The sequence below is a fragment of the Micropterus dolomieu genome, linkage group LG01 (genome assembly GCF_021292245.1).
Source record: "Micropterus dolomieu isolate WLL.071019.BEF.003 ecotype Adirondacks linkage group LG01, ASM2129224v1, whole genome shotgun sequence".
NCBI classification, from domain to species: Eukaryota; Metazoa; Chordata; class Actinopteri; order Centrarchiformes; family Centrarchidae; genus Micropterus; species Micropterus dolomieu.
Window position 1 is genome coordinate 2,431,856 of NC_060150.1, and position 23,472 is coordinate 2,455,327.

General features: G+C 40.9%; 1 protein-coding gene and 1 non-coding gene across 32 annotated transcripts in view; one reads left to right on the top strand and one right to left on the bottom strand.

The window, feature by feature from the left end:
* The first annotated feature begins 941 nt into the window (after positions 1-941).
* LOC123971095 (CLIP-associating protein 1-B-like) overlaps positions 942-23,472 on the top strand; it is a 103,441-nt gene continuing 80,910 nt past the window's right edge. For 11 of the 31 annotated variants that reach the window (XR_006825127.1, XR_006825129.1, XR_006825130.1 and 8 more), the window contains exons 1-8: positions 942-1,222; positions 1,633-2,060; positions 6,525-6,603; positions 7,831-7,934; positions 8,059-8,150; positions 8,817-8,892; positions 9,839-9,936; positions 11,140-11,210. Coding sequence is in view for 16 of the 31 variants with exons in the window: in XM_046049693.1 (XP_045905649.1) it covers positions 1,857-2,060; positions 6,525-6,603; positions 7,831-7,934; positions 8,059-8,150; positions 8,817-8,892; positions 9,839-9,936; positions 11,140-11,210 (724 nt within the window). In the remaining 15 variants the exon portion in view is untranslated. The other 20 variants (XM_046049804.1, XM_046049786.1, XM_046049810.1 and 17 more) reach the window with 11 other exon arrangements.
* On the bottom strand, positions 6,036-6,165 carry LOC123983104. Its single transcript, XR_006828130.1, has one exon. It is a non-coding gene; the product is annotated as a U4atac minor spliceosomal RNA (small nuclear RNA).

Genomic DNA, 23,472 nt, shown 5'->3' on the forward strand with positions numbered 1-23,472 from the left:
TACAGGTGGGACATGGCCTGCTCCAGAAATGAAAATGAGACCTCTTGACAATGACATGCACACCTTGAATCTGTAAAGAGGCACCTGCAGCTGACAGATAGTCCTCCCATCGTCTCTCCCCTCCTAGGCTGCGCTCAAATAGTCTTTTTTTGCTCAGGAAGATTTCCTATTTTATCCTGTTTTTATTTTCTATTTAACTCTTTTAAAAAATCTATTTCAATGTCTTTTATATGGTTCCCTTTGTTGTGTTTTATTTAAAGCACTTTGAGTTGCCTTGTTGTTGAAATGCTATACAAATAAACTTGCCCTGCCTTACTGAGTGAAATGACTCGGACGCACACTGTATGGACAAAAATACCGGGACACCAGGGAAATCTTGATGCAACAACATACAACTTTAGACAGTTTGTGTTTGGCCTTTTCCTCTTTCAATATGACAATGCCCCTGTGCACAAAGCCAGCTCCATAAAGAAATGTTTTGTCCAGTTTGGTATGGAAGAACTTGACTGGCCCGCTCGGAGCCCTGACCCCAACCCTATCCATGGATGAACAGAACAAAAATCTTGTAGAAAGCCTTCCTAGAAGAGTGGAAGCTGTTCCAGCTGCAAAGGAGCAGATGGGATGTTATAAAAGTAATGTTTAAGCGTCCCAGTACCTTTGCTGTCAAGATAAGAGCTTATTTGAATTCTCTAAAAGCTCAGGAAAGCTGTTCATAGCTTCCTTTCCTAGCGTGCACTGGATTATCCCCTTTTGTCCACATGTATTTTATATTGCATCTTTAATGATGGTGTTTTTTGCCGTGTATCTTTTGTGAAGCACTTTGTACTTTTGTTTGATAAGAGCTATATAAATAAAAGTATTATTGTTGTTGTTGTTGTTATTATTAGAGGGTGGGTGTAGTTGCGCAGCCCTGCCGGCAGGTGTCGCCGTTCTGCGGCTGGGCTGCCTTCACTGCAGGCTCTACGGTGTCTGCTATGGGACATGCCAAGATTTACTACGGCAAATTATCATTTTTGTCATCTTTAACAACAATGAAAGATTTGTGATTCTCCAGCTGAGGGGGATTTTAGACGACGCGTAAATGGCTTGAGGATCAACTGCCAAGTAGTTTTAAAAAGGAAAGCGCCTTATTGCTGATGTGAAGTAACGGTAGTTTGTGGCCAGAGGCAGTAACGTTATCGCCACTTTGGACTTTTTGTCTGGGAACGTTTCAGTCCATCCGGTGAGTGAATCTCTGACCGGTCACTGAATTAATAACTAATGTATTACCACGCTAGAAACAGGTGAGGGACACTGGCGCTAACGCTGCTCCTCCGTGGCCTTTGGTAACTTAACGAGCTAACTTAGCTATCACCAGCTTTGACTGATAAAAAGCTTGCTAGTAGCGAGCTAAGTGCGCTAGCACGAGAAGCTAACAGCTAACTGAATAACCGTTAACGCCAGTTAAGTCACTTAACGGTCGTCTAGCTAAACGTGAAGTGCCGCTACTCGCTCTTATTCTGAGCTAGAAGTTAGAAAGCGTGATTTTTAATAAATATATATAATCTTTCTGACCGTTCATGTTCAATTTAAGTGCGCTAGTTTGTAAACTTCGCCTAATTGTCGCCCTTTTCTTGTTACATGTCGTTCCAGGAGAATGAAGTGCACCGTGTCGAAGCAGCGCTCCAATGCGGGATATAATGCTGCTGCTTCACCAACGTTAGCTGCCTCTTAAAGATAATAACTGGCTGTAAACGGGGCCAAGTATCCTGCAGCGGGTCCTGGCAGCTGCGAGGGCTTTGGTGGACATAACTTGAGGAGAAAGGCCAGCTGGTAGTCTGCGTGTGCCTTGGGGTTTCCTGTTCCAGGCAGCAGCCATGGAGGAGGAGGTGGTGAGCATGGAGTACTTGGTGGAGCAGGTGATGCAGAAGGACCTGGGGAAGAGGCTCCAGGTGGGCCAGGACATTATAGAGCTGATCATGGACGAGGAGAAGACCCCCGAGCTGGATCAAGACCAGACCATGCTGGACAGGATGGTGGAAGCGGTGGCCAGCTCCTGGGTCAACTCCAGCAACTTCAAGGTGAGGATGTGAAAGTCAACTTGCACATGTCACAGGAGGGGGTGCTGCAAAACGGACACGCTCCAGCTCTCTCAACATCTTTTTAAAAATAGCTGTAGAGGTGCTCTTGAAGAAGGCACTTCACTCTCAGCTGCTGCATCCCAGCTGCTTGGTGTATGTTTTGGTTGCACTGGTCAGGTGTGAGCACGTGGAGCCCTGAAATAAATCAGACTTTAAAAGTTGAGAAATGTCACAAATACAGATGTTTACTTTTGTTGTTTTTACACCTTGACAGGTGGTTTTGCACTGCATGTACTCTATTGGTTGTATCCAGAACATGGGTAGGAGTTTATGAGGCGTCCTATATTTTAATTAAATTAATAGTATGTGTTCCTACTTACAGTTAAGCTGTGCCAGCATGTACTGAGCAGGACAATAGCAGAACCTCATGCCCAAACAGGCAGTTTACATTTTCACTCATATCGGTGACATTTTCACATTATTTAACTGATAAAAAATACATAATTAGGTGTTTTCTATAAGAAAAATAGTCATTTCTTCTCAGTTTAAATCATGAAAAAAATGTTAATTTTATTACTGGAAACTTGTTTCTCCACATATGTTTATTAACATGTATGAGTCTTTGTTTGCCTGTTAACAAATGTCCAATTGTTGCATGCTTTGCTGACCTCCTGTGCACTGACTACATTACTCTGTGGGTTACATTGGCAGATCATGAAAATAAGTAACTAAACATATACTAACAGGACAGTACATCTTGTCTGCAATTGGAACAAAGTTACAGGAAGAAGGAAATTAGTAGGACCTGCAAAATAAAACGTTACATATTTTATATAAATATGTGGATTGAAACATACATGCATTGCAGAGTGCAGCAGTTTATACCCGATTAACAAGGTCAGGTGTTGACTTCCTCATCTTCTTTTCAGCTCCCGGCTTCCCACAGTATTTTGTAGCACAAACCTGAAACAAAGACCATAAAAAAGACATTAACTATGAGTGAAGTGTTGCCAACTCTGTTTTAAAGGTTTACTGTGAAAAGTCAGTGAAAAGATCCTTTTGTTATTGTTTTGGTCAGAAGACTGTAAAGCTATATAGATGTAGTAACTCCAGCTGGGAGACATGGGACCTTACGTATATTCCAGAAACACATGACAGGAAATCATGGACACTAGTTGCCTCTACAAATGTCTTATAGTCACATTAATTGATATTTCAGCAGTGTTTTGTACAGTAGTTGGTTTAGATCCTCTTCACTTATATCCCACCCTATGTGTGTGTGTGTGTGTGTAAGGATGATAGGATTCACTGCAGGAGGCGATTAACCACTTGATATTGATTCCTGCAGGTCTCAGGGACAAACTGTCCTCAGGGTGCGCTTCATTCAAACACACAGAGAGGCCGATTTATTTCCACTTTTGACGGGGTGATTGATAGAGTAACCGATATCTGCCTGTACGCTGAAAGCAGGATCACTCTGGTCTCCACGGTGCGTGATTTGCATGCTGCTCATGAACGTTTGCGTGTAATTTATGCGGATATGAGGCTGCCGCTGCTGATTAATCAATACACAGAGATCACAGTAGTGTGTTGCTGCACGGTAGCGTAGAGCTGCTCTGGGTTGTCAACAGGTATTTATCATTGATCTGCTTATTAATGCAGTGGCCCCATATTATTATATACTGTACAGTAAGGGAGGACACATCCCACCAGTTGAAGTCTTAGAGTAGTGCTGAGTTGCTCTGTGGCACAAAAAATAACTTCTGTGGTGTATTGTTTTTCTTCTTTTCTCTAGCTTCACCTTTTAAAATGTCATGTCAATGTCGTAAGAAGATCTTTTCTACAATTAAAAGCCATTAGACCAATGTCAGCAGAGCTATTTCCCCCAGTTCCTTTGTAATAACCTTTTTACTTGCTATTAATAGCATTTTAACTAGACATCTATCACGTCCTGTTCCACCTTTTGTCTGAGAAATGACAGAGATAAAGTACTCTTTAATTGACGTTCCCATTAGTTGTTGATCAATGGGGAAAAATAAGTGGATAAAATTTTAAAATTAGAATTAGTTATAGCTCATTACATGTATTAAAATTAATATGAAAAGTTCCATAAGGTGACTCTCATGAATTGTGTATTTAATATTTAATTGTTGAGAGAACAGTCTCACCTCAAGGTGTACTTAATGCCCGTTCTGGTGCTTTTCAACATATTATATGATCTTCCTCTGCAGTGTTCAAGTGTCAAGAATTTACTTTCAATCTCAAATTTTAAGCCATCATGGACGAGAAGTTGTGAAAGTGAAGAAACACCTACAATTTCTTGATAACTGGGAAAACTGATGCTGTTAAGGAAGACCATGTGGTGCCCTCAAAAGCTCCAGAACAGCTGCTAAATGGATCTCTCTGAACTATTGGACTTTCAGTCTCAGTGTTTATTCAGAAAAGACGAGCTGTAGAGAAGAAGATGATAAGAAGGAGAAACCCAGCTCTAAAATGCTAGATTTATCAATGGACTTTGGTGTGACGCTTATCGTCACATCTACACACTTAAAAGCTGTAGACACATGTGCACACACACACACACACACACACACACACAAATAACACAACCAATCACATGGCCGCTTCCTTTCGCTGCCCTGGAAACGCAGCCTCCTCCGGGCCGGTTGATAATCCTCGGGTCTGTAATGGGGACGAGGCTCCCAGGCGAACGTGGCGGTGGCTGCGAGCTTAATTTACCAGCAGCATTAGCCCAGTTTCCTTCCCTCTGTGACCGAGCCAGCGGAGGGGAGGAGCTTCAGTGTTGTCTGCCAGCCTGTGCTCTAATGTGTGTGTGTGTGTGTGTGTGGCCGTAAAACCCTTCAGACGAGTGTGTGGGTAAAAAGCTTCACGTGCTGTTTGTCTAATGGCTCTTGTTCATTGATCGGAGAGGAGTGAGCAGACGGGCCGGGCCTGTCACGTAAATTTAAAGACTGTTGATAAATACAGAAGACTTATTGGCAGCGGCCGATAGTAAAAGTCAACACGTACATGAGAGGCAGTTAGTTAAACGGTCATTAACCCTGTTTATTCACCTGCAGCTGATACTGGTTCATTTTAAATACGGATTATTCTGCACATAATTTTATATCATTTGAACTGTGAAATATCAGATATACTGTAGTGGGAGTAGTAGTTGACATATATAAATGTTTTGTCTGACAAACAGTCCAACACCTAAATATATTAAGTTAACAAAGATATAAAAACAGAAAAGCATCGAATCCTCTCGTTTCAGAAACCTGGAGGATTTGGAGGAAATTTGTTTGCAAATGACCAATTCAGTGTTTAAGCTCCAAACAGATTCAAAGTAAGTTACAGGACAACATGGAGGACGATTGTGGCTTTAAAAGGAATTCTCGCTGTAATTTCTGAATTCTTCAACATCGTCTGAAGTTTTGCGAGATTTAGAGTCAAAGGTAATAAGCCAAAAGGAAAAAGTTTATTTCTTATTTTATACTAATGTTGATAGAAAAACCTCTCTTATACTTTTTGAAGAATCTTAACATGTTTTCCCACAAATCCTCTTTTTTAATTTAACAAAAGAAGTAATGGCCTAAAGGCTGGAGTCTGTCTAAGTTGTATTTGGCAGCATTATACATTGACATTAACGTCACATAACACTCAATAAATAATAATTCACAGTGTTCTTTGGTAGGTAGAGAAAGCGGCATCATCTGGAGTGTGCTGCATGCCTGCATTGGTTTATTATAGATTTAGGTGGGAATCCCTTTTGTCATTGCAACAGCAGCCTCAGTGACACCCAGATAATAATAATAATAATATATATTATGTTTACTGGGTAAATAATAACAGGCTGTAAGGGAGAGCGGTTCAGGTGTGATTCCAGTCGCTGTCCAGCAGGCGGCAGCAAAATATCATCTCTGTCCGTGATGTTTCTGTTGTTCGGTTTTTATTCTCCCACATTTTATGAGAGTTTCCAAAAATTGCACCGTGGTCCGAGCACGAGGCTCAGGTGGTGCGTATGTGTTGATTATGGTGTCAGCAGGGGAACTCTCACTACACGTTCATTGAGTTTCCCAAACCACCCCATGACAAGGAAAGGTAGCGTCCTGTCGGCTGAGAGCTCTTTGTGAAATGTGAACAGCATCTTCACTCATGGTTCTGCTTTTAACGTCAGTGTTTTACCTCCTAGAATGAAAGATGACGTTGTTATACTTTGCTTTAAATATATAAAACACGTTTATTTCGATGACTTCCTGCTTTTTTTAAATGAAAACTCTCCGTTTGGACCAATTACCCATAATGCTTTGCAGGCCAGATTCAAACGCGTTGCTCCGGTGCTGCTCTCATGCTGTAGCTGCTGTGAATGTTTTCTGTCTGGGACTTTGAGACGCTGTGGTGCATTTGATCAGCGTGTTGGCTTCATGCTCGTTTGTTGTCTTGTTTTTGTGTTTGTCTCAGGTGGTTTTGCTGGGGATGGACATTCTGTCGGCTCTGGTCAGCAGACTGCAGGAGAAATTCAGGACGCAGGTGGGAACAGGTGAGTCCTTTGGGAATATAACATGTAGCTGTTATCCAGTATATAAGCCTGTTTTATTGATTAGAAGGAGTATTATTTAAATGTGTAAAATGTTTATATATATATTATAATTTAAATTTAATAATATCTAAAAACATAATCTGTTATTTTTGAAATGTGTTTCTACATCTTTATATTTATGTGTAACTCTGCTTCTACTTCTATTTAAAAATTTATAAATGTACATATTGAATGTTATAAATAGTTAAATATGAAAAAATAAATATTAAATGTTATTTTATTTTTTCTATATGCAGTTTAATTGAGTTTAATCTCTTTTTTTATCAGGTTTTTGATTCACCCAGGCTCTTTTGATGTTTTTATGTTGCCTTGGTTTTTCATCCTGAACTTTTCATCTCAGCTATAAGTTTATTTTTAATGTTTGTAATGACAATTAAAGAACAATTAAACTCTGACTGTTTGTACAGATTTTTATTACCTGCTTCGCATCTTTGTGCTCAGATCACGTTCTTGTAGTTTTGTGGCAACAGTGACATAAAGTTTTGTGTAGAGGTTAAATACCTTCCAAGGATTTAAGATATAAAATACAATTTATACCCTGGTGACTGTTCGGTTAATTTGTCAGTGTACATGTTGCCATAGTGAGAAATGTTGTAAATCAATGAGCAGGACTGTTTCTTGTCAACATTTGGATTTTTAAATGATCCTTTCATCAAAATGATGATTTTCTGTGTTTTTTTTAAAGCTTTTAATAAGCTGAATTCACCAAAAACGGACTTCCTGACTGGGTTTTTATGCAGTATATAGTGATATAAATCTACACATACAGTGATAAAAGTAGGTTTGGGCTTATAAAACATTACAACATGTATGTTTGTGGTATGAAAAGACAGTTAAGCATTAGCTCTGGGTGGTTTTATATTGAACTTTTCTGCCCTTTTCTTAATTTCTTTGCTGCCGTTTCCCAGTTTTGTCTTGATAATGTTTATCCGTGTAATGGAAGGACTGTATAAAAGACTCAAAAAAGTCTTGGATTGGCATTTTAGGCAGCGTTCATGTGTATCTACTTGGAATAAATGCAGTGTTAGAATAAAAGTAGGTCGTGCATGACGTGTAATTATATTTTAAAGAGTACATCGAATGAGCAGAGGAGATGCCTTCTTCATTATAATATTGAAAACTCTCCAGTCACCTGTCGCTTTTGTTTCTGCTTCTGTGTCCGCCCAGTTCTGCCGAGCCTGATAGATCGGTTAGGAGACGCCAAGGACCAAGTTCGAGACCAGGACCAAGCACTTCTTCTGAAGATTATGGACCAGGCTGCAAACCCGCAGGTGCAGAACGGCACACGTATCAATCAAAGCCATCCACTGTTTAATCCAAACTTTAGCGTCTAATCACACATGTTGACTAAATGTCAGTACTCACGTTTCTCTCTGTGCATTTATGTTTTTTTAGTATGTGTGGGAGCGAATAATCGGAGGCTTCAAGCACAAGAACAACAGGACCAGAGAAGCTCTCTGCCTCTGTCTCATCTCGACCCTAAACGTGTAAGTGAAGCAGACATCTTCCAAAAAACAAATGCTACATGGGAGACATTATGTAACTTTGGATAAAAGAGTTACTGCATGTTCTTAATTTTCAATAATAACGTGAGTCTGTCCACTGCAGCTCTGCCTAGATTTGAAAATAAAACACAGGTTTGTGCAGGAATCAGGTTTAGGACAAGTAAAAGTGTGAGTGTGTTAATCAGATTAGGGCTGCCACTGATTCATTTTTGATTAATCTGATATTTTTCCAGTTAATGGATTCATTGTTTGGTCTTTAAGATGATTCTCATGATTACCAAGATCACAATTTGACATCTTCAGATTGTTTTGTACAAACAAAATAATTCAGTTTACTAACATTTAAAACAAAATAAATCACCAAAACTTTTTTATTGATGCCTTTTCATTTTGATTAACTGATTAAACCAATAGTTTTAGCACAAAATAATATCTTTTTGTCCCCACAGTGGGTGAAAACAACACGAGCTTGTACTGAAAGCAGTGTTACTAGAAGTAATAGATAAACTGTGTTGATCAGCTAAAATGTTTTTACTTTAAAATCCAGAGTTGGAGTCGAATGATGATGCCTGAGAAAAAGTGTGAATGTGTTTTTATTTAATGTTTTTATGCACAAAGGTTCATGTTATGTTGTGTTTGGTTTTTCAGGTTTGGATCTCAGAGTCTGACGCTCAGTAAAATTGTTCCTCACATCTGTAACCTCCTCGGAGATCCCACAAGTCAGGTACGACCTGCAGGATTACTGGTCTTCCACTGCCCTCTGCTGGTCAAATGTAAACATTACAGCTTAGTGCGGCCGCTCAGACCACAAACCAGGATCTGTTTTCTTTTCCACATCTGCTTTTTGAGTATAAAAAAGACTTTATCTGTTGTTAGACACATGATACTATGTAGGGATCAAACCTGAGACCTTGTAGCTGCAGGGACCCCTCGTCTTTCCCGCTGTGCTCCGCGTTTTTAGTTTGTTTTCTCCTGATAGGCTGCAGCGGTCTATCATCACCGGAACCACACTTCCTCTTGAGGACAGGAAGCCGTGCCCATGAGCTCCCCTTCCGGACGCCAAACACGCTCACACATGTGCACTGAAGCTCTTGTCCTTTAACACATTACGAACCATCATCACCAGAATGACGAGCGGGTTCTGCAGGAACCGCTTAGATTTTTTATCTGCCCTTTTGCTTGTCGGAGAGTACAGACCAGTTGGGAACAGACAAACTTAACGGCCTAAAACCCAGTTCACAAACATCTGATTATGGTTTTTTTCATTTAAAGTTTTGCACTTGTACAAACAGAATAAAATAAATAAGAATGTAACAGGAGAGGTTAAGAAGTTGTAGTGGACCTCCTCCCAAGTGAAGAACTGATACACACTAAATAAGTCAACGTGGCGCAGCGTATAAAAAAGACAAAAATAACAACAAAGAGCACAATACTTATTGTGATTAATTGAAAAGTCTTTACTTTTCTGCTATGAGCAGCACAATTAATTGTTATTGTTAAAAACCAGAGTTTCTCTCATTTCATCGAATGAGAGAATTTTATTTTATTATTTATTGAAAAGTATAGCAAGAAAACAAAGTGATAAAATGGCCTAAACACACAAGACAGGATAAAATGAGATGAAGCTCCTGAGTTTGTGTTCACGTGTTGTTTTGATTGTCGTCCTGTAGGTGCGGGACGGAGCCATGAACTGCCTCGTGGAGATCTACCGCCACGTCGGAGAACGAGTGAGAATGGACCTGGGAAAGAAGGGTCTGCCTCAGTCACGGTGCGTTCAAACGTCCACTGGCTAACTTATAAAATGCAGCGCTCTGTCAGGAATGCAATTATATTATTTATTAACCTCGTGTTTAAATTAAAACTGACTTTACTTCCTCTGTTAGACTCGTTATTAACAAACTATTAGAACTCCCCAGTAACAGAAATCCTAATGGACTTATTTGGGATTTAGGAACATGCTGCTTAAAACATTCTGAAAAAAACAATCACACAAATAGACCACAACCATCAATATCATGTTTATAAGCAATTCATAAATTTAGGAAAAATCAAAAAGTATCCAGCTGATAAAACAAAGTTAAGAATGTTTTTGAGCTGTTACAGAGGATCCAGGTTCTCCAGCACTACAAAAACAACAATAGGGTTACTGTCTAAATTGATCGATTGTAAATTTAATATGCCAGAAAGTGGTGAAAACTGCCCGTCACAAGAGCCCAGACTCCCAAGCTGATGTCTCCAGATGTGTGGTTTTGTCCAACAGTCCAGGACCAAAAGATATTCAGTTTACAGTCATATAAAACAGATTAAAGCAGCAAATCCTCAACAGGCGACAAACTGGAACCAGAGGAGGTTTAATAGTTTCTGCTTCACAAATGACTAAGAAAACTAATTAATTGTCAAAATCGCAGACGGAGTAATCATTTAATTGTTTCAGCACTAGTGTGGAGTAATTTTTTTTTATAGTGTTGAGCTGAATATCGTCGCTTAAGGAAGTGGCTTTAGGCTTTGCTGGCCTTTGTGGCATAGCGAAAACATGATTTAATATTTTGATCAGTTTATTTACTACCACGGCAGAGGTGGACATTTTAAAACACATTTTCAATTCAGATCTTACAAGTGGACACAGAAGTACTTATACTCATGACATTTCCTTGAGCTGACTGTTGTTTTCTCCCAAAGTAGCCCAAAGTAGCGCACACACGTCTGATGTTACGCAGACTTTGTGATTATTCGTGTTTGTTCTATAAATATCACGGCTGTCACAGTCACCCACTGCTTTTATTTTTGGATGCAGACACTGTGGGCGATGAGATGTTACTCTGGCCTATTTAACCGCTCTCCGGAGAGTCTGAAATGAGCCAGTTTTCTGATCTTCCGAGGAGCGGCTGCGAGCCTGAAAGCAGCAGGGCTGTTTGTTGAATCTGGTGCTTTTATATGACTGGTGCTAATTCTCTGTCCCCCCTCTATCCAGGTTGAACGTCATCTTCAGTAAATTTGATGAAGTTCAAAGGTCAGGCAACATGGTCCTGTCCCCCGCGTCAGGTAAGACCTCATCTCCTGCTCTACCCGTTGTGCAAGGGGGAACCAGAACTGCTTGGTGCTCACAGTGGTTCTGGCTGAATGCTGAGCCCGTCCTGTTGTCATGTCAGCATCTCTTTGCTTTTATATGCCGTTTTTTGTTTGTTGTTGAGAGCGGCCTGCGGACGCCAACATGTGACACTGCTAACACCCTCCAGGACTGCACTACATTTGTTTGTTCATACATCTACCAGGCTCCAAAGGGGGATTATGTGAAACTGCTGTTAATGGCCAAAGAATTGCACAATGTCACCGTGTGGCACATCTCATAACGCCTTTTATTCACTCATAGTCAGCCGGTCGTTAGGTAAGTTCTTGAACAACAACCCTGATTTCACTTTAAGTAGGGGACAATGTGCTGCACTGTAACAATACAGAGGAAACTTCAGTTCATTGTGGAAAACACAGCTTTGTTTATCAGGTGAAAGTGAGATTAAAATGCATTTAATGATGGACCTGTGGTTAAAGGTGGTGACCATAAACCAGGGACTTTTCTCTTCCACCATCTTTCTCTCCTTTTATTTTCTGTCATCTCTCTCATGTTGACTCTCTAATAAAAGCATAAAATGGCAAAAGACATGGTTAAAAAAATAGATTTTAGGGGGAGAGACCAGGCTCAGAAAACAGACCAAGACACACTAAATAAAAGGTATGAGTAGGAATTTGATCTCCTGATGAAATTTAACACATTTAAACAGAAGTTTATTGACGTGCCGTGCTTCAGCTCACGGCTCCTGTGGCTGCAGAGGACGATCTGCGACCATTCAAGCTAGCTTAACTTTATCTGTGTGCCATGTAATGTGATTAAGTACAAGAACTGATCTGTCACAGTGTAGAAGGATTGATATCAGCAACAGACAGTCTGTGTCTTTCATCTAATAATTAGATTACTGATTACTGAATAGATTATAATCTAATCTATTCAGTAATTTTGTTTAAATGGCTGACACAGCAGAGAAACACTTCACAGAGCTCGGGGGTCAGGGGGCTGTCGGCGGCAGAGGAGCAAGGCAAGAGAGATTTTAACTGGCTCGGGAAGAACAGTAAATTAATCGGATGATGAAAACAGATGAAACACTTGACAGCCAGTGTTTTCGGCAAAATGTACAGTTACATTTGTTCTATCATCTGCAAAAAATATAAATGTGTCATCATCACATCACAGCAAAAAACAACTTTTCAACGTTGATCTTTACTGATTTGTTTATCTCTCTTGGTGCTCTGGGCTTGAGAGGCTTTGCATCTAAAGAAATCAAAGAATGTGAAGTACAAAACGTAACAATGACGGAGTGAATGTGTTTGTTCATCAGTCACAATGAGCATGTTTCAGCTGGGAAGCCCTCGTCTTTGTTTCCACAGGTCTCAGTGGGGTGTGCCCGCTGTCTTTCAGTCAGAATGCAACCTGAGCCCGTTTCTTTGTGCTCCGGGAGCCGAGCAGGAAATGAGACGGCGCAGAAGAGGGACAGGGAGGTTTAAATGGAGTGAAAAGCAGCTCAGCATGGAGCTCGATTACTGCAGTCACATCCACAGTTATTATCTGAAGACTGTGTCTTATCTAGTTCAGCACTCAAACCTGGACTCACTGACATCAGACTGGTCTTGCAGTCTTATTGTTTGCCAGGGCGGCGCTAACAAGCCTCATGACTGTGGTCACAGGGCTCAGTTTTCATCTCAGGGGGCCCCTCAGGTTAAAGTGAAAAGAAACACCCCCGTGCCTCTGGGGAAATAACATACATTTGTCACTGAGCTTATTTGATTTGAAGGGAGGAGCTTCACCACGCCTCCTTTGCAGTATTAGAAATGTCCAGATCTCAGTTGTACGGTCACAAATCGCAAAGACCACAAACTGCAGCGTCGCTCTAACACACTGATTGTGATCACTCTGATCAGAATGTATCTTCATCACAAGCGAGATATCATGTCCTTTTGAAGGATGGTAATGTGACTAAGATAATTAAAGCTAGTTGTAGTAGTTCACATGTTTAAAGAGCCGCAGGACGTTGGTAAAATTCATTACAGCACTGATTGGTAGGTAAAGAGTTTCATCTAAGAAAGCTAATTGCATTGCTTTTTCCACGGTGTGTTTATCACCTCAGCTTGTGCGTCTGCACCAGGATGAAAAACGAAAGGTAGAACTGTTCAGCAGCCTTTGAACACACCAGCCGCCACTTTAAAGAGATGTGCACGTCAGCGTACAGACAACTGACAGAGCTGTTCATGTCACCTGAGCAGGCAAGCCGGAAGCATCACGCTGACCTGGAAAACAGGGGAATGAGAGAGTAATGGAGCGAGAATAATTCAGAGGAGAGCATAAGAAAGTGCATTAAGATGCAAAGAGAGAATGAGAAACTAAGACAGGAAGAAAGAGGAGGAGCGAGGCTGTAAAACATAGAACACTTAGACAAACTGAGGAACGAGGAGAGAGACTGAGAAATGAAAGAAAGAAAAACAGACCGGGACTCTTAACTCGGGCAGCCCAGGGCTCTTATTTTGTAGGAGTGGTGTCAGCTGTCGTCCCTACAGTCACAAGACCAGGTTGGAGGGGAAAGGGAGGAGGCAGGCAGCAGTGCATCAGCTCAGGGTCCGTGTCAGAACGCCACTGTTTCTCCTCCAGTTGATCCACAGAGGAGAGTTTTGTCTCAGAGAGCCGGGTCCTGCAGGTAAATTTATCACATACGAGTAAGCGTAAATGTTTCATTTTAAGTTGAAAGCCTCTTCTAAAAATCTGCAAGGTTCATTTAGAGGATGTCTGTATGTGTAGTTGTATAGAAGCTGGTTGTTACTCTGTCCGGATCTCTGTGCTCATAAGCTTTGATAATTGCGCTGGGATCATAATTGGGAGCTGAATGCCAGAAGAAACTGAAGCTCAGTGATGCGTATCATCCTGCTCTGCTCTTCTCTGTAGCCTCGGCATATGACGTGCGGGATTACGTCCAAAATATTTGGTATTTTGGTAGAAATGGTTGTTATAATTTGAGGAACATAGTTTGAGGAACACCAGTATTTTTTAACTTCATTATTTGCGCCTGTGTTCTTGTCAGTGTTGCTGGTGTTCTGTGTTTACTGTCGTGTTGTGCAGCAGCTTGTTTTTAGTCATAATAGGCACCTGAGAGGTGTTTAGTAACCAAGATTACCAGTTCAGTCAGTTTGTTTAGCACCTGTCTTGACATAGAGACATTAATAAAAGTAAACAGCTAAACCAAGAAAATGCAGAAGTAGAGCTGGGTATTGTCATGGCTGGATGATTCAACAGTTTGGGTGCCATGAAAACAAATGCTCCGTCATCCTCGGTTGCGACATAAAGGCTGTTGTAGGTCAGAGATAGAGCTGGGACTCTGTCCACTTAGCCTCTTATAAGCGATTCATTGATTTTAACCTGCATTCTAATGTGTTCTAGTTAAGTTAAAACAGATTATGACTGAGTGCAGAATGCATTACAGAGAGTTAGAAATCTAACTTTCTCAAACAAAAAAGGTTAGGTTTTAGAGATTCTGATGAAAACAGGACTACTGTTGAAAGGGATCCCTCCAGGGTCCCTCTAGTCTGGTTCCTGTCCGGGTAGTTTTCACGTCAGTTTCTCCCCAGCAGTCAAATTACACAACACAAACTGTTCACTGCAGTTATTGCAACTTAAAATATTAGTTTTTGTAAAGTATTCCAGTCCACAAACGTAAGTAAGTCAAAGTGAATAAATAAGTTGACCCTCGTCTGTAGTCTTGTAGTGAAAGTAGCCCTCTTATCTTTACGTGCCTTGTAAACAAAATTAAGGAAATGAAACGGATACCCAGGAATACTTAAGACGACCAGCCTGAAGGTATTAAAACACTTTGGAATTTGGAAAATGTTATACCATTTGCACAAACTGGGGCTGCAACATGTGTTTCTTTAATTTTTTTCTGTTCATCGTTTGGAAGATTTGGAAATGAAAAATGTTTGTCAAAGTGTCTTTAAACCCAAGTTGACATGTTTAAATCTCTTGTTGTGTCTGAGCAACAGTCGAAAAATAATTCAATTTACTGTCTTAGAATATTCACATTTGAGACGCTTGAACATGTCATGTTGTGTGTACGTGTTGAACATTCATTTCAGCACTTTAAAGCTCCAGAAAAGGCTCAAAAGTGGACGTAGAGTTTATGTTATTTTGTTAAACTACTTTTCAGGAGCTTAAGAATGAACTTTGACACCGCCTCTTCACTTTTTGAATGTCATCTCTTGATGTATTATTAATTGTCGGTGAGCTGCTGTGAATCCAGCTCTGTGGGTTTTTGATGAACAGGGACCTGGCTGTGTGCGTCACGCAGCTCCTGCAGGGAGGTGCCGAGAGACGGGGCCAGGTACTGTCTGCCAGCAGGACTTGGGTTGCACAGTTGGAAACCTCCTGAATAATAAACACAGTGCAGGGACAGAAAGTCAGGGCAGCATGCACCAGTGAGTCTCTCTCGCTTATAGAGCATTTATGAAGGGCTGCAAAGTGAAAACGTCTGCACAACGTCTCACTTCCTGCTGGTTAATTTCATCATGTATTTACTGTAGATACGATGAAGACACACCTGCTGAAGTTCATTTAGATATTAAATAAGCCAGCAGCGACAGAGTAAGTTTAGTTTTGTTGCCTCTGACACACCTGTCACACGTTCAGGTGTGCAGAGAGACTCCTGCTCTAAAGCATTCAAACGTTTACTGAAGTCCAAAACAAACACACCACAACAGGAAATCTCCTCTCCGCAGTAACTGAAGGACACCAAACAGGAAGAGGTTAATTCCTAACAGGAACAGAGACTGATTGACCCTAAAAAGCTAACAAGTAAACAAAAACACAACTTAAAACTTGTCACAGTTAAGGAAATATGCTGAATGTTGTTATTCCTCCTTCCCTTTAGGTCACTGTATGTTAGGAACACGAGTCCAGTAACTCTGAAACAATCAATTAAGTTATTTATCAAGCAAAAATGCCAAATATTCTCTGGTTCCAGTTTCTGAAATGTACAGATTTGCTGCTTTTCTCTGTTTTATATCTTTGATTTTTGAAAGAGCATCGTTCTCTCTTTGTTTTCATTCTGCGCTCTTTGTTTATCTCAAGCTGTGGTTCACCAGTCCACCCTGTATTTAACAATACAGGTGGTTCGTGTAAACAAACCATTAAAGTTAGCGAGATATCCTTGCTAGCATCAGAGCACTTTTGTTTGTTTATGTCACCACAGCTTTAGGTCCACTCAACATCCTCACCTCTCACTTTGAGAACCACTGATCTGAAGACAGCAGACCTGACAGCTTGTTCATGATAATCTCATAATGCCTTGCCCACTTGCTTGTGCATTTGCTTGGTATGAATGGCTTTTAATCTGGTGAGAACGATGTGAATGCAGCCTGACGGTCCTGTGGGAACGTCACTCCCACTCTTGTTTCCAGCTGGGTGTGATGTGCAGGGGTGTTTCCCACTTTCATTCATTCAGCAATGAAAAGGTTGAACACAGCTACGCCGTCTCATGTCCGCGGGTCGAAGCTCAGCTTTGAGCTACAGCTGCATTATTATTTCATGCGACGTTGAGGGTGGCACAAAGTGATTAAAATAAGTTTAATTTCTGTGAGTGTGAAATGAATAAAGATCAGCTGTAGAGCTTTTGGGTGATTTGATATCTCTAGAAACCCGTTACCTGCCGTGAGGTTGTCCTCCTGAAACTGGACTGTGCGGCTCTCCCACGCTCCGTTGTGTCTTTTTTTCCTTCAGTGACGCAACACTTTGCACTTGTGAACGCCTCACCTCTCCCCGGCAGTCATTTTGTGAATTTGCATCGGGGAGATCAGCTGTCAGACTCCATCAGGCTCCGAACTCTCAAAGACTTTGAGACGCTGCCAGGTGGAAAACCTGTGACCTGGCATCCAGAGGAGGTGCACAATTAGTCCCAGTCTCTTTGTTAGATTTGTTCACGTTCATTTACCATGAGGAGGTTAGTGCAACCGAGTCTGAGAAAACACTTGTATGGTGTCTTCTGGGGCTCTCCAGAAGCTTCATTTGTGTGTTAACCTGTCTGTCAAGGTGCATGATGGGAAATGTAGGATGCAGTGTTTTTGGAGTTTGACCCATTCTAGGGGCTAAAAGTCAGAATACCTCAGCCTCTGCTGATTCTCTTTTTAAAAAATCTGCTTTTGCGAGTTCCCCAGGTTTTGGGAGTTTAATACTACGAAGTACTCTTTAATTCAAATATTTATTGTTGTTTGTTTGTTTAGTTTTGTGTTATTGTTATGAATATAGATTGTGAGAGTAGCTTTTGGCACTCTGCCTTTATTTGATATCTTACATTTGAGGCAGATGGTTGATTCCCTTCTTTCTAAACCGCCATGCTACACATTTAATCTCCCATCATGAAGAGACAAATGGATAAATTAACTTAGGGCTGCATTTTATTATTGATTAATCTCTAAAAAATATATTGATTCATTATTGTGCTTATTAAATATTAAAGAATAGTCAAAGAAATTCCATTAAAGGTCACATCTTCATGATAAAATGTATATAAAATAATATAAAACAGAAAAAAGAAGAAAATCATCACTTTTAAGAAGCTGAAACCAGAGAATATTTGGCATTTTTGCATGAAAAGTAACTCAAATTATTAATTTATATTCAATACAAGGACTATTAATTTTCAGTCAGTCAGTTTAATAATTAATCAGTTGAAAGTTTTAGCTCAAAATGAGACAAACACATAAAGTACATATAAGTGTGATAATGTGTCATGTAAATGTTTGTCTCAGAGGAATCGTTTACATTAAAGCCAACGTCCTGAGTGAATTATGATTTAGACAGAGAGTGTTGCTTCCTTTGTTAGAAAAAAGAGTTTCTGTGTTTTCTCAGTATCAGAATACTTTATTGATCGCCGAGGGAAAATTCTTTGTTACAGGGCATAAAAGGAGTAGAAATAATGAGAATATGATCAGAAAGCATTTTCATCCAGTCCATTCTGAGTCAGTGGGGCAACAGCGCCATCCTGTGGAAGGAGGTTTCTTTTCTGCCTGCCGGTCAGCATTAATATCCACTTAAAACACTGACAGCAGGCGGTGAAAGTGAAGAATGGACTTTCTTCCTTTCTTGACCGTGACCTTGTAGGTACTTGTTGGATGGGTGATGACTCTGGTTAACCTGCATACGGCAGGTGAACTGCTGCATGTCCGGGCTTCTTCTCTTGAGAGTGTAAAAGCAGTGACGCTGTTTGCATTCAGAGCTGCTGCGGCTGCTGCTGCCCATGAAGGTGCATTTAAAAGTCAAATGAAGCCGGCTGACTGTGAGGCTCTTTGTCTCTTCTGCCATAAATGTGCCACCTTTAGAGGCAGATAGTTTGCAACAGGCACCGGTGACATTCAATATATCTTTTTCCAGACCTCTGAATCGCTGATGTTAATTCTAATACCGTTATATTTCTTAAATGGATGTTGGAATGTCAGATTTACTGGTCATAGCAACGATTACTGCCTCTTCAATGTTGGCAGCTAATAATTTCTTAAATATAAATAAAATTTATACAAAATAACTTCTCCCAATCAGAGAAGGGTTAGCGTGACATTTGGCTGAATTACGATCTATTATTTATCTAACTAGTTCATGTTTTGTGCCAAATGTGTCTTTATTGGATTGAAAATCTTATGAAATATGAAGCTCATTGCTTGAAATGTTTTCAAATGTGTGTTGAGTTAATTTTGGGTCCTGAATACCTTCTTACCACCTTTAATGAGTAAAGGTGGATTATATTACCAGCTGGTGGAAACAAATTAAAGACATGAATGCAGCCACATTTAAAGAATCAAACCTCAATATTGTGTCTGTAGCACAGAGTATTGCCAGCTGGCAAGTATTAAAGCATTTTGTTGTATCTGCTCAGATTCATAAACTTGGATCAATTATACTTTGATCTGATTTTTACTGATTTAAATCACAATTTTATTCAATTTTGGACAGCATATTATTGAGGTAAAGGTTCTGCACGTTTGCTTTTTAGACATGTGAAATTATTGGAAAGCCTGTTTTGTTAAACTGAGGGGAAAAAAGAGTTTGTAGAGGAATGTATTTAAAAAAACCTTTCATATGCACTCAGTGGTCACTTTATTAGGTACACCTTGCTAGTACCGGGTCGGACCCCCTTATGCAAGTTATCTTGACCAACTCTACAGGCCTAAATGCATTGAGTTGCTGCCATGTGATTGACTCACTAGCTATTAGTGTTAACAAGCAACTGAACAGGTGTAATAAAGTAAAGAGTGTAGATATTAATACTGAAACTCAGGTAACTGCTCCAAAGTTAAAAGAAGTTGAAAGATGAGCAGTAATATAAAAATAATACAAGAATAAGAAAGAAATAGAAAGTTATTTTATGTTTAATTAGTATAAAAAAGTAAAAACAATTCACTGTCTCGTCCCTTCAAACTACCATACGACTCCCGTTAAGATAAATCCACCCTGTAATGTGAGTCACTGTGCACGAATAACCCCAAAACAAGTCAAACCTCAGGGTTGCTTAGTGCAGATGTTGAGCAGCAGTGACCTTACTGCGATAAAAAACCCACTGCAGCTGCTGCATGCTGAAGGATGAACTCGGGTGGAGGACCAGCCTCCTCTGGCGAGGTGTCTCTCCATCCCTCACTCCTCCCCGTCTCCGGAGTCGTGATGACACTGTAGCTGTCCCTCATCTCTGACTCCACCCACCGGCCCCGCCTCCAGACCCAGCGGCAGGGTTTGTCCCCTGACCGACCCCTCCCTTCTCCTCCCATTGGTCCACCCCCCTCCTCCTCCTTTCCACCATCACTTCTCTCCTTCCACTTCCTCCACCCTGCTCCTGGCGGCGTGTGTGTGTTTGCTGAAGTGAAGTAAAGGACGAAGACGAAGAGGTCTTATCGTATCGAAGCACATGCTCCCTGACAGGGGAGGGGGGAGGCTAGCGTTGTGACTCCCCTCCTTCCTCCCCTTTTCTCTCTCCCCAGCTGGGGGAAAGATGTGAGGACCACAGAGGACTGGAGGACCGTCTGACTGTCTGTCTGTTTGTCTGTCTGCCGGCATGCTGAGGAAACTGGTCTGCAGGCGGATCTGCTCCTGTAAGCTGCTGCTGCTGCTGCTGCTCTTCCTCTAGATGCAGGGAAGGTTTGAACAGAGCTTGTAGCAGAGAGGAATAGTGGAGGTAGTAATCAGTGAGGAATACAGGCGACAGGAGTTGAGTGCTAAGAGGAGTAAGGAGGAGGAGGAAGGGGGGGGGGGGTTCCTGGTGTGACGACGGCAGTAAATCCAGGAGGAATGCATCTGCGGTGTCTCGAAATGTCAACACAGCAGGATGATGTCTTGGCCTGCTCGCAGCTGAATTGTTGTGCGGACAATACACAGGACGTGATGCAGCCTGGTTGTCTGTCTCTGAGCAGAGTTAAGGTCAGGAAGCAGGAGAAACAGGACAGAGTCTGTCTGCTGTGCAGTTTGGGAGAAATTGGATGTTACGTTCTGCTTTTCATGGCGAGTCAACTTTTGTTTTCCTGCAGATTTATGTAAAGGCCTGTTGTGGATATAAGAGGAGAGATTAGGTGACACGTTGATGTGTGAAAATCAAGGTTAATTTAAACTGCAGAGCTTCGTTTTGTGGCTTGTGTTCAGCTTCAACAACGTTACTTACTTCTGTGATCAGTTTCTCTTGTAAATTAAATTTCTGACCCATGTTGAAATCTGTTATTCTTGCTGAAGGACATGTAGGAGCAATATATACTGCACATCATTTGCCTACTTAAGACGTCACTCTGTTTGTGAATTCTGTGCAAATTTCATGAGCCATTGAAACCTTTTGAAATGTGTGGAAATGTGAAAATGTGCAGGCGTTTTCCTTTCCTTATGTTTTGCTGCAGGCTCACAGAGCTTCTCTTTCATTGCCCTTTTAAACTTGCTACAACTCCTGATCCAACAAAACTGTGGGCTTTTAACTGATTATTACAAATCGCAGGATTTTTAGAAATGTTATAGAAATCTATATCAAGCATTGTTTCAAATCGTCTCCATGACACGGTGTTAAAATGATCTAAACCTATTTCTTAGCTGGAAGCAGAGACTTACTGAAGTCTTGTCATCGCCAGCGGGGGACTCCAGGAAGTCACTATGTTATTTCCTAAAATGTTGAACTATTCCTTGCAGATAACAAGTCAAGCATTCGTTACACATGCAGGAGAACTGTAGCTTTATCTTTAGCTTGTGGTAGCAGTGGTTGGTGAAACCCCTGACGTGGACTCTGGTCAGTTTAATGGGTTAATTTGAGTTCAGTAGAGCACAGACCGTCACATACACGCTGCTGCAACCAAATCCAAGCTAGAAGGCATACATTTACATTGATTTTTAGAATCACATTGACCATCTGATAGCCTATGACAACATAAATGAATTGATCTTTAAGTGGGATTGGGCCAGTGAAACAGACGCAGTATAATCCACAGTAATCCAGCAAGTAATATTAATTTGATTAGCAATAGCTTCAGAAATGTTTGTTTTTGATATTTGAATCTTTAAAGGGATTTCCTCTTGAGCTGACGTGCTTTTTACTCCTCCCGTTGACTTATGTTGACCTTAACGTGTTGAACGTCAGGTGACAGGTGTGTTTTTCCTACACACACACAGTCCTTGTGCTGATGTTGAGAGTTGTTGCATCGCGCTTTGATCCTGCAAGGAGGAAAAAGTGCAACCTGATGGCACGTGACTGACGTGTTGGCCGAGTGCCCTGCTGCTGCTGCTGTGTGTAAACTTTAAATAATGAAAGAGGATTGATTGCTAGCTGTGCAGATTCCTGTGCTGAGGGGGACTCACGTGGTGCTCGGTTGTGCACCACAGGAGACATTTCCACAGGGCGGTGCCTCTGTTGTTTATGCACCTCTTTGTCCACATTAGATGGTATTCAACAGATCCATCAGTAAAGATTCACAGCTCAACTACTCATCCAACAAAATAAGATGCTGATGCACATCAGCACATCTTCACGGCTACCGAGCCTGAAAACAACTGATTTGTAGAACAAATGTGGATTTTGAAATAAATTTTCAATTAATTGAATATTCCCTCTCAGCTTCTCAGTTGTGAGACTTTGTAGCTCTTCTTTGTCTTATGTGACAGTAAACAGAATATTTTCATGTTTTAAACTGTCTGACATCTGAAGATGTGTTCTTTGATTAATTGAGAAACAAATTTGCAGATTAATTAAGAGGATAAACTTAATTTGTAACTCTACCACCTCAAGCACAAATAGATAAATGTGTAGATTCAGTACAACTAAACCTTTTTTAAAACTTACATTTTGAGAAACTCCTCCTGACTGAAACATTGTCATTACATAGTGCCTTTGTAACTCAGAGTTAAGGTTGATCTAGAGCTGCAACTGTTATCATTGTCATTATTGATCAATCAGCTAATTGCTTAGTCAGAAAAATGCTGTTCGCAATTACCCAGAGCTCAGTGTGACGTCTTAACATGCCTTGTTTTGTCTGACCAACGGTCAAAAACCCAAAGTCCTTCCATTTATAATGATATGAAACAGAGAAAAGCAGCAAATGCTCACATGGAGAAGCTGGAACCCGGGAGTCTTTGGTGCTTTTGCTTGATAAATTACTTAAATTTATTGGTAATCAAAATAGATGGTGATAAATTTTCGTTTCAACATGAATCAAAACCTAGAGGACTGGGTTCACCAACAGTAACGTGTCATTTGTTTTCTATAGCACGTCTGAATCCTTATTAGCTCTGAACATGCATAAAATGAAGAAGCCAAGCTGAGCACAACCCTAAAAATGTAAGTACGTTTTACTGAGATGTGGGTGTTGTTTACAATAATTACAAAATATTCAGAGGAAAGAAGGTTTGAGTTGGTCAGAATCGGAGCAGAAGCCCATGTTTCTGTGCGCAGGGAACCATTTTCTGCTGTTTTGCTCTCCTGTGGGTGTCTCTCTGGGCTTCTCGCTGGGAACACAGGATTAATTGTTCAGTTTATTGTTCAGGGCTTTGTGTCTCTGACCTTCGCGCTCCTCGCCATCGTTAGCTTGTTATGTTGGTGATGTAGGAATGTAAGTTATGTACTGTGCATCAGTGTCTGCTGAATGTCAGCTAGAAGTTAAAATGCAGAAATGTCCGAGTCCGCCTGCCGGCTCCGCGTTGCTGGGATGCTCAGCGGGTTTTTTTTGTGCTGGTCGAGTTTACTGAAGACTTGTTGTTCGTGCATGTGAC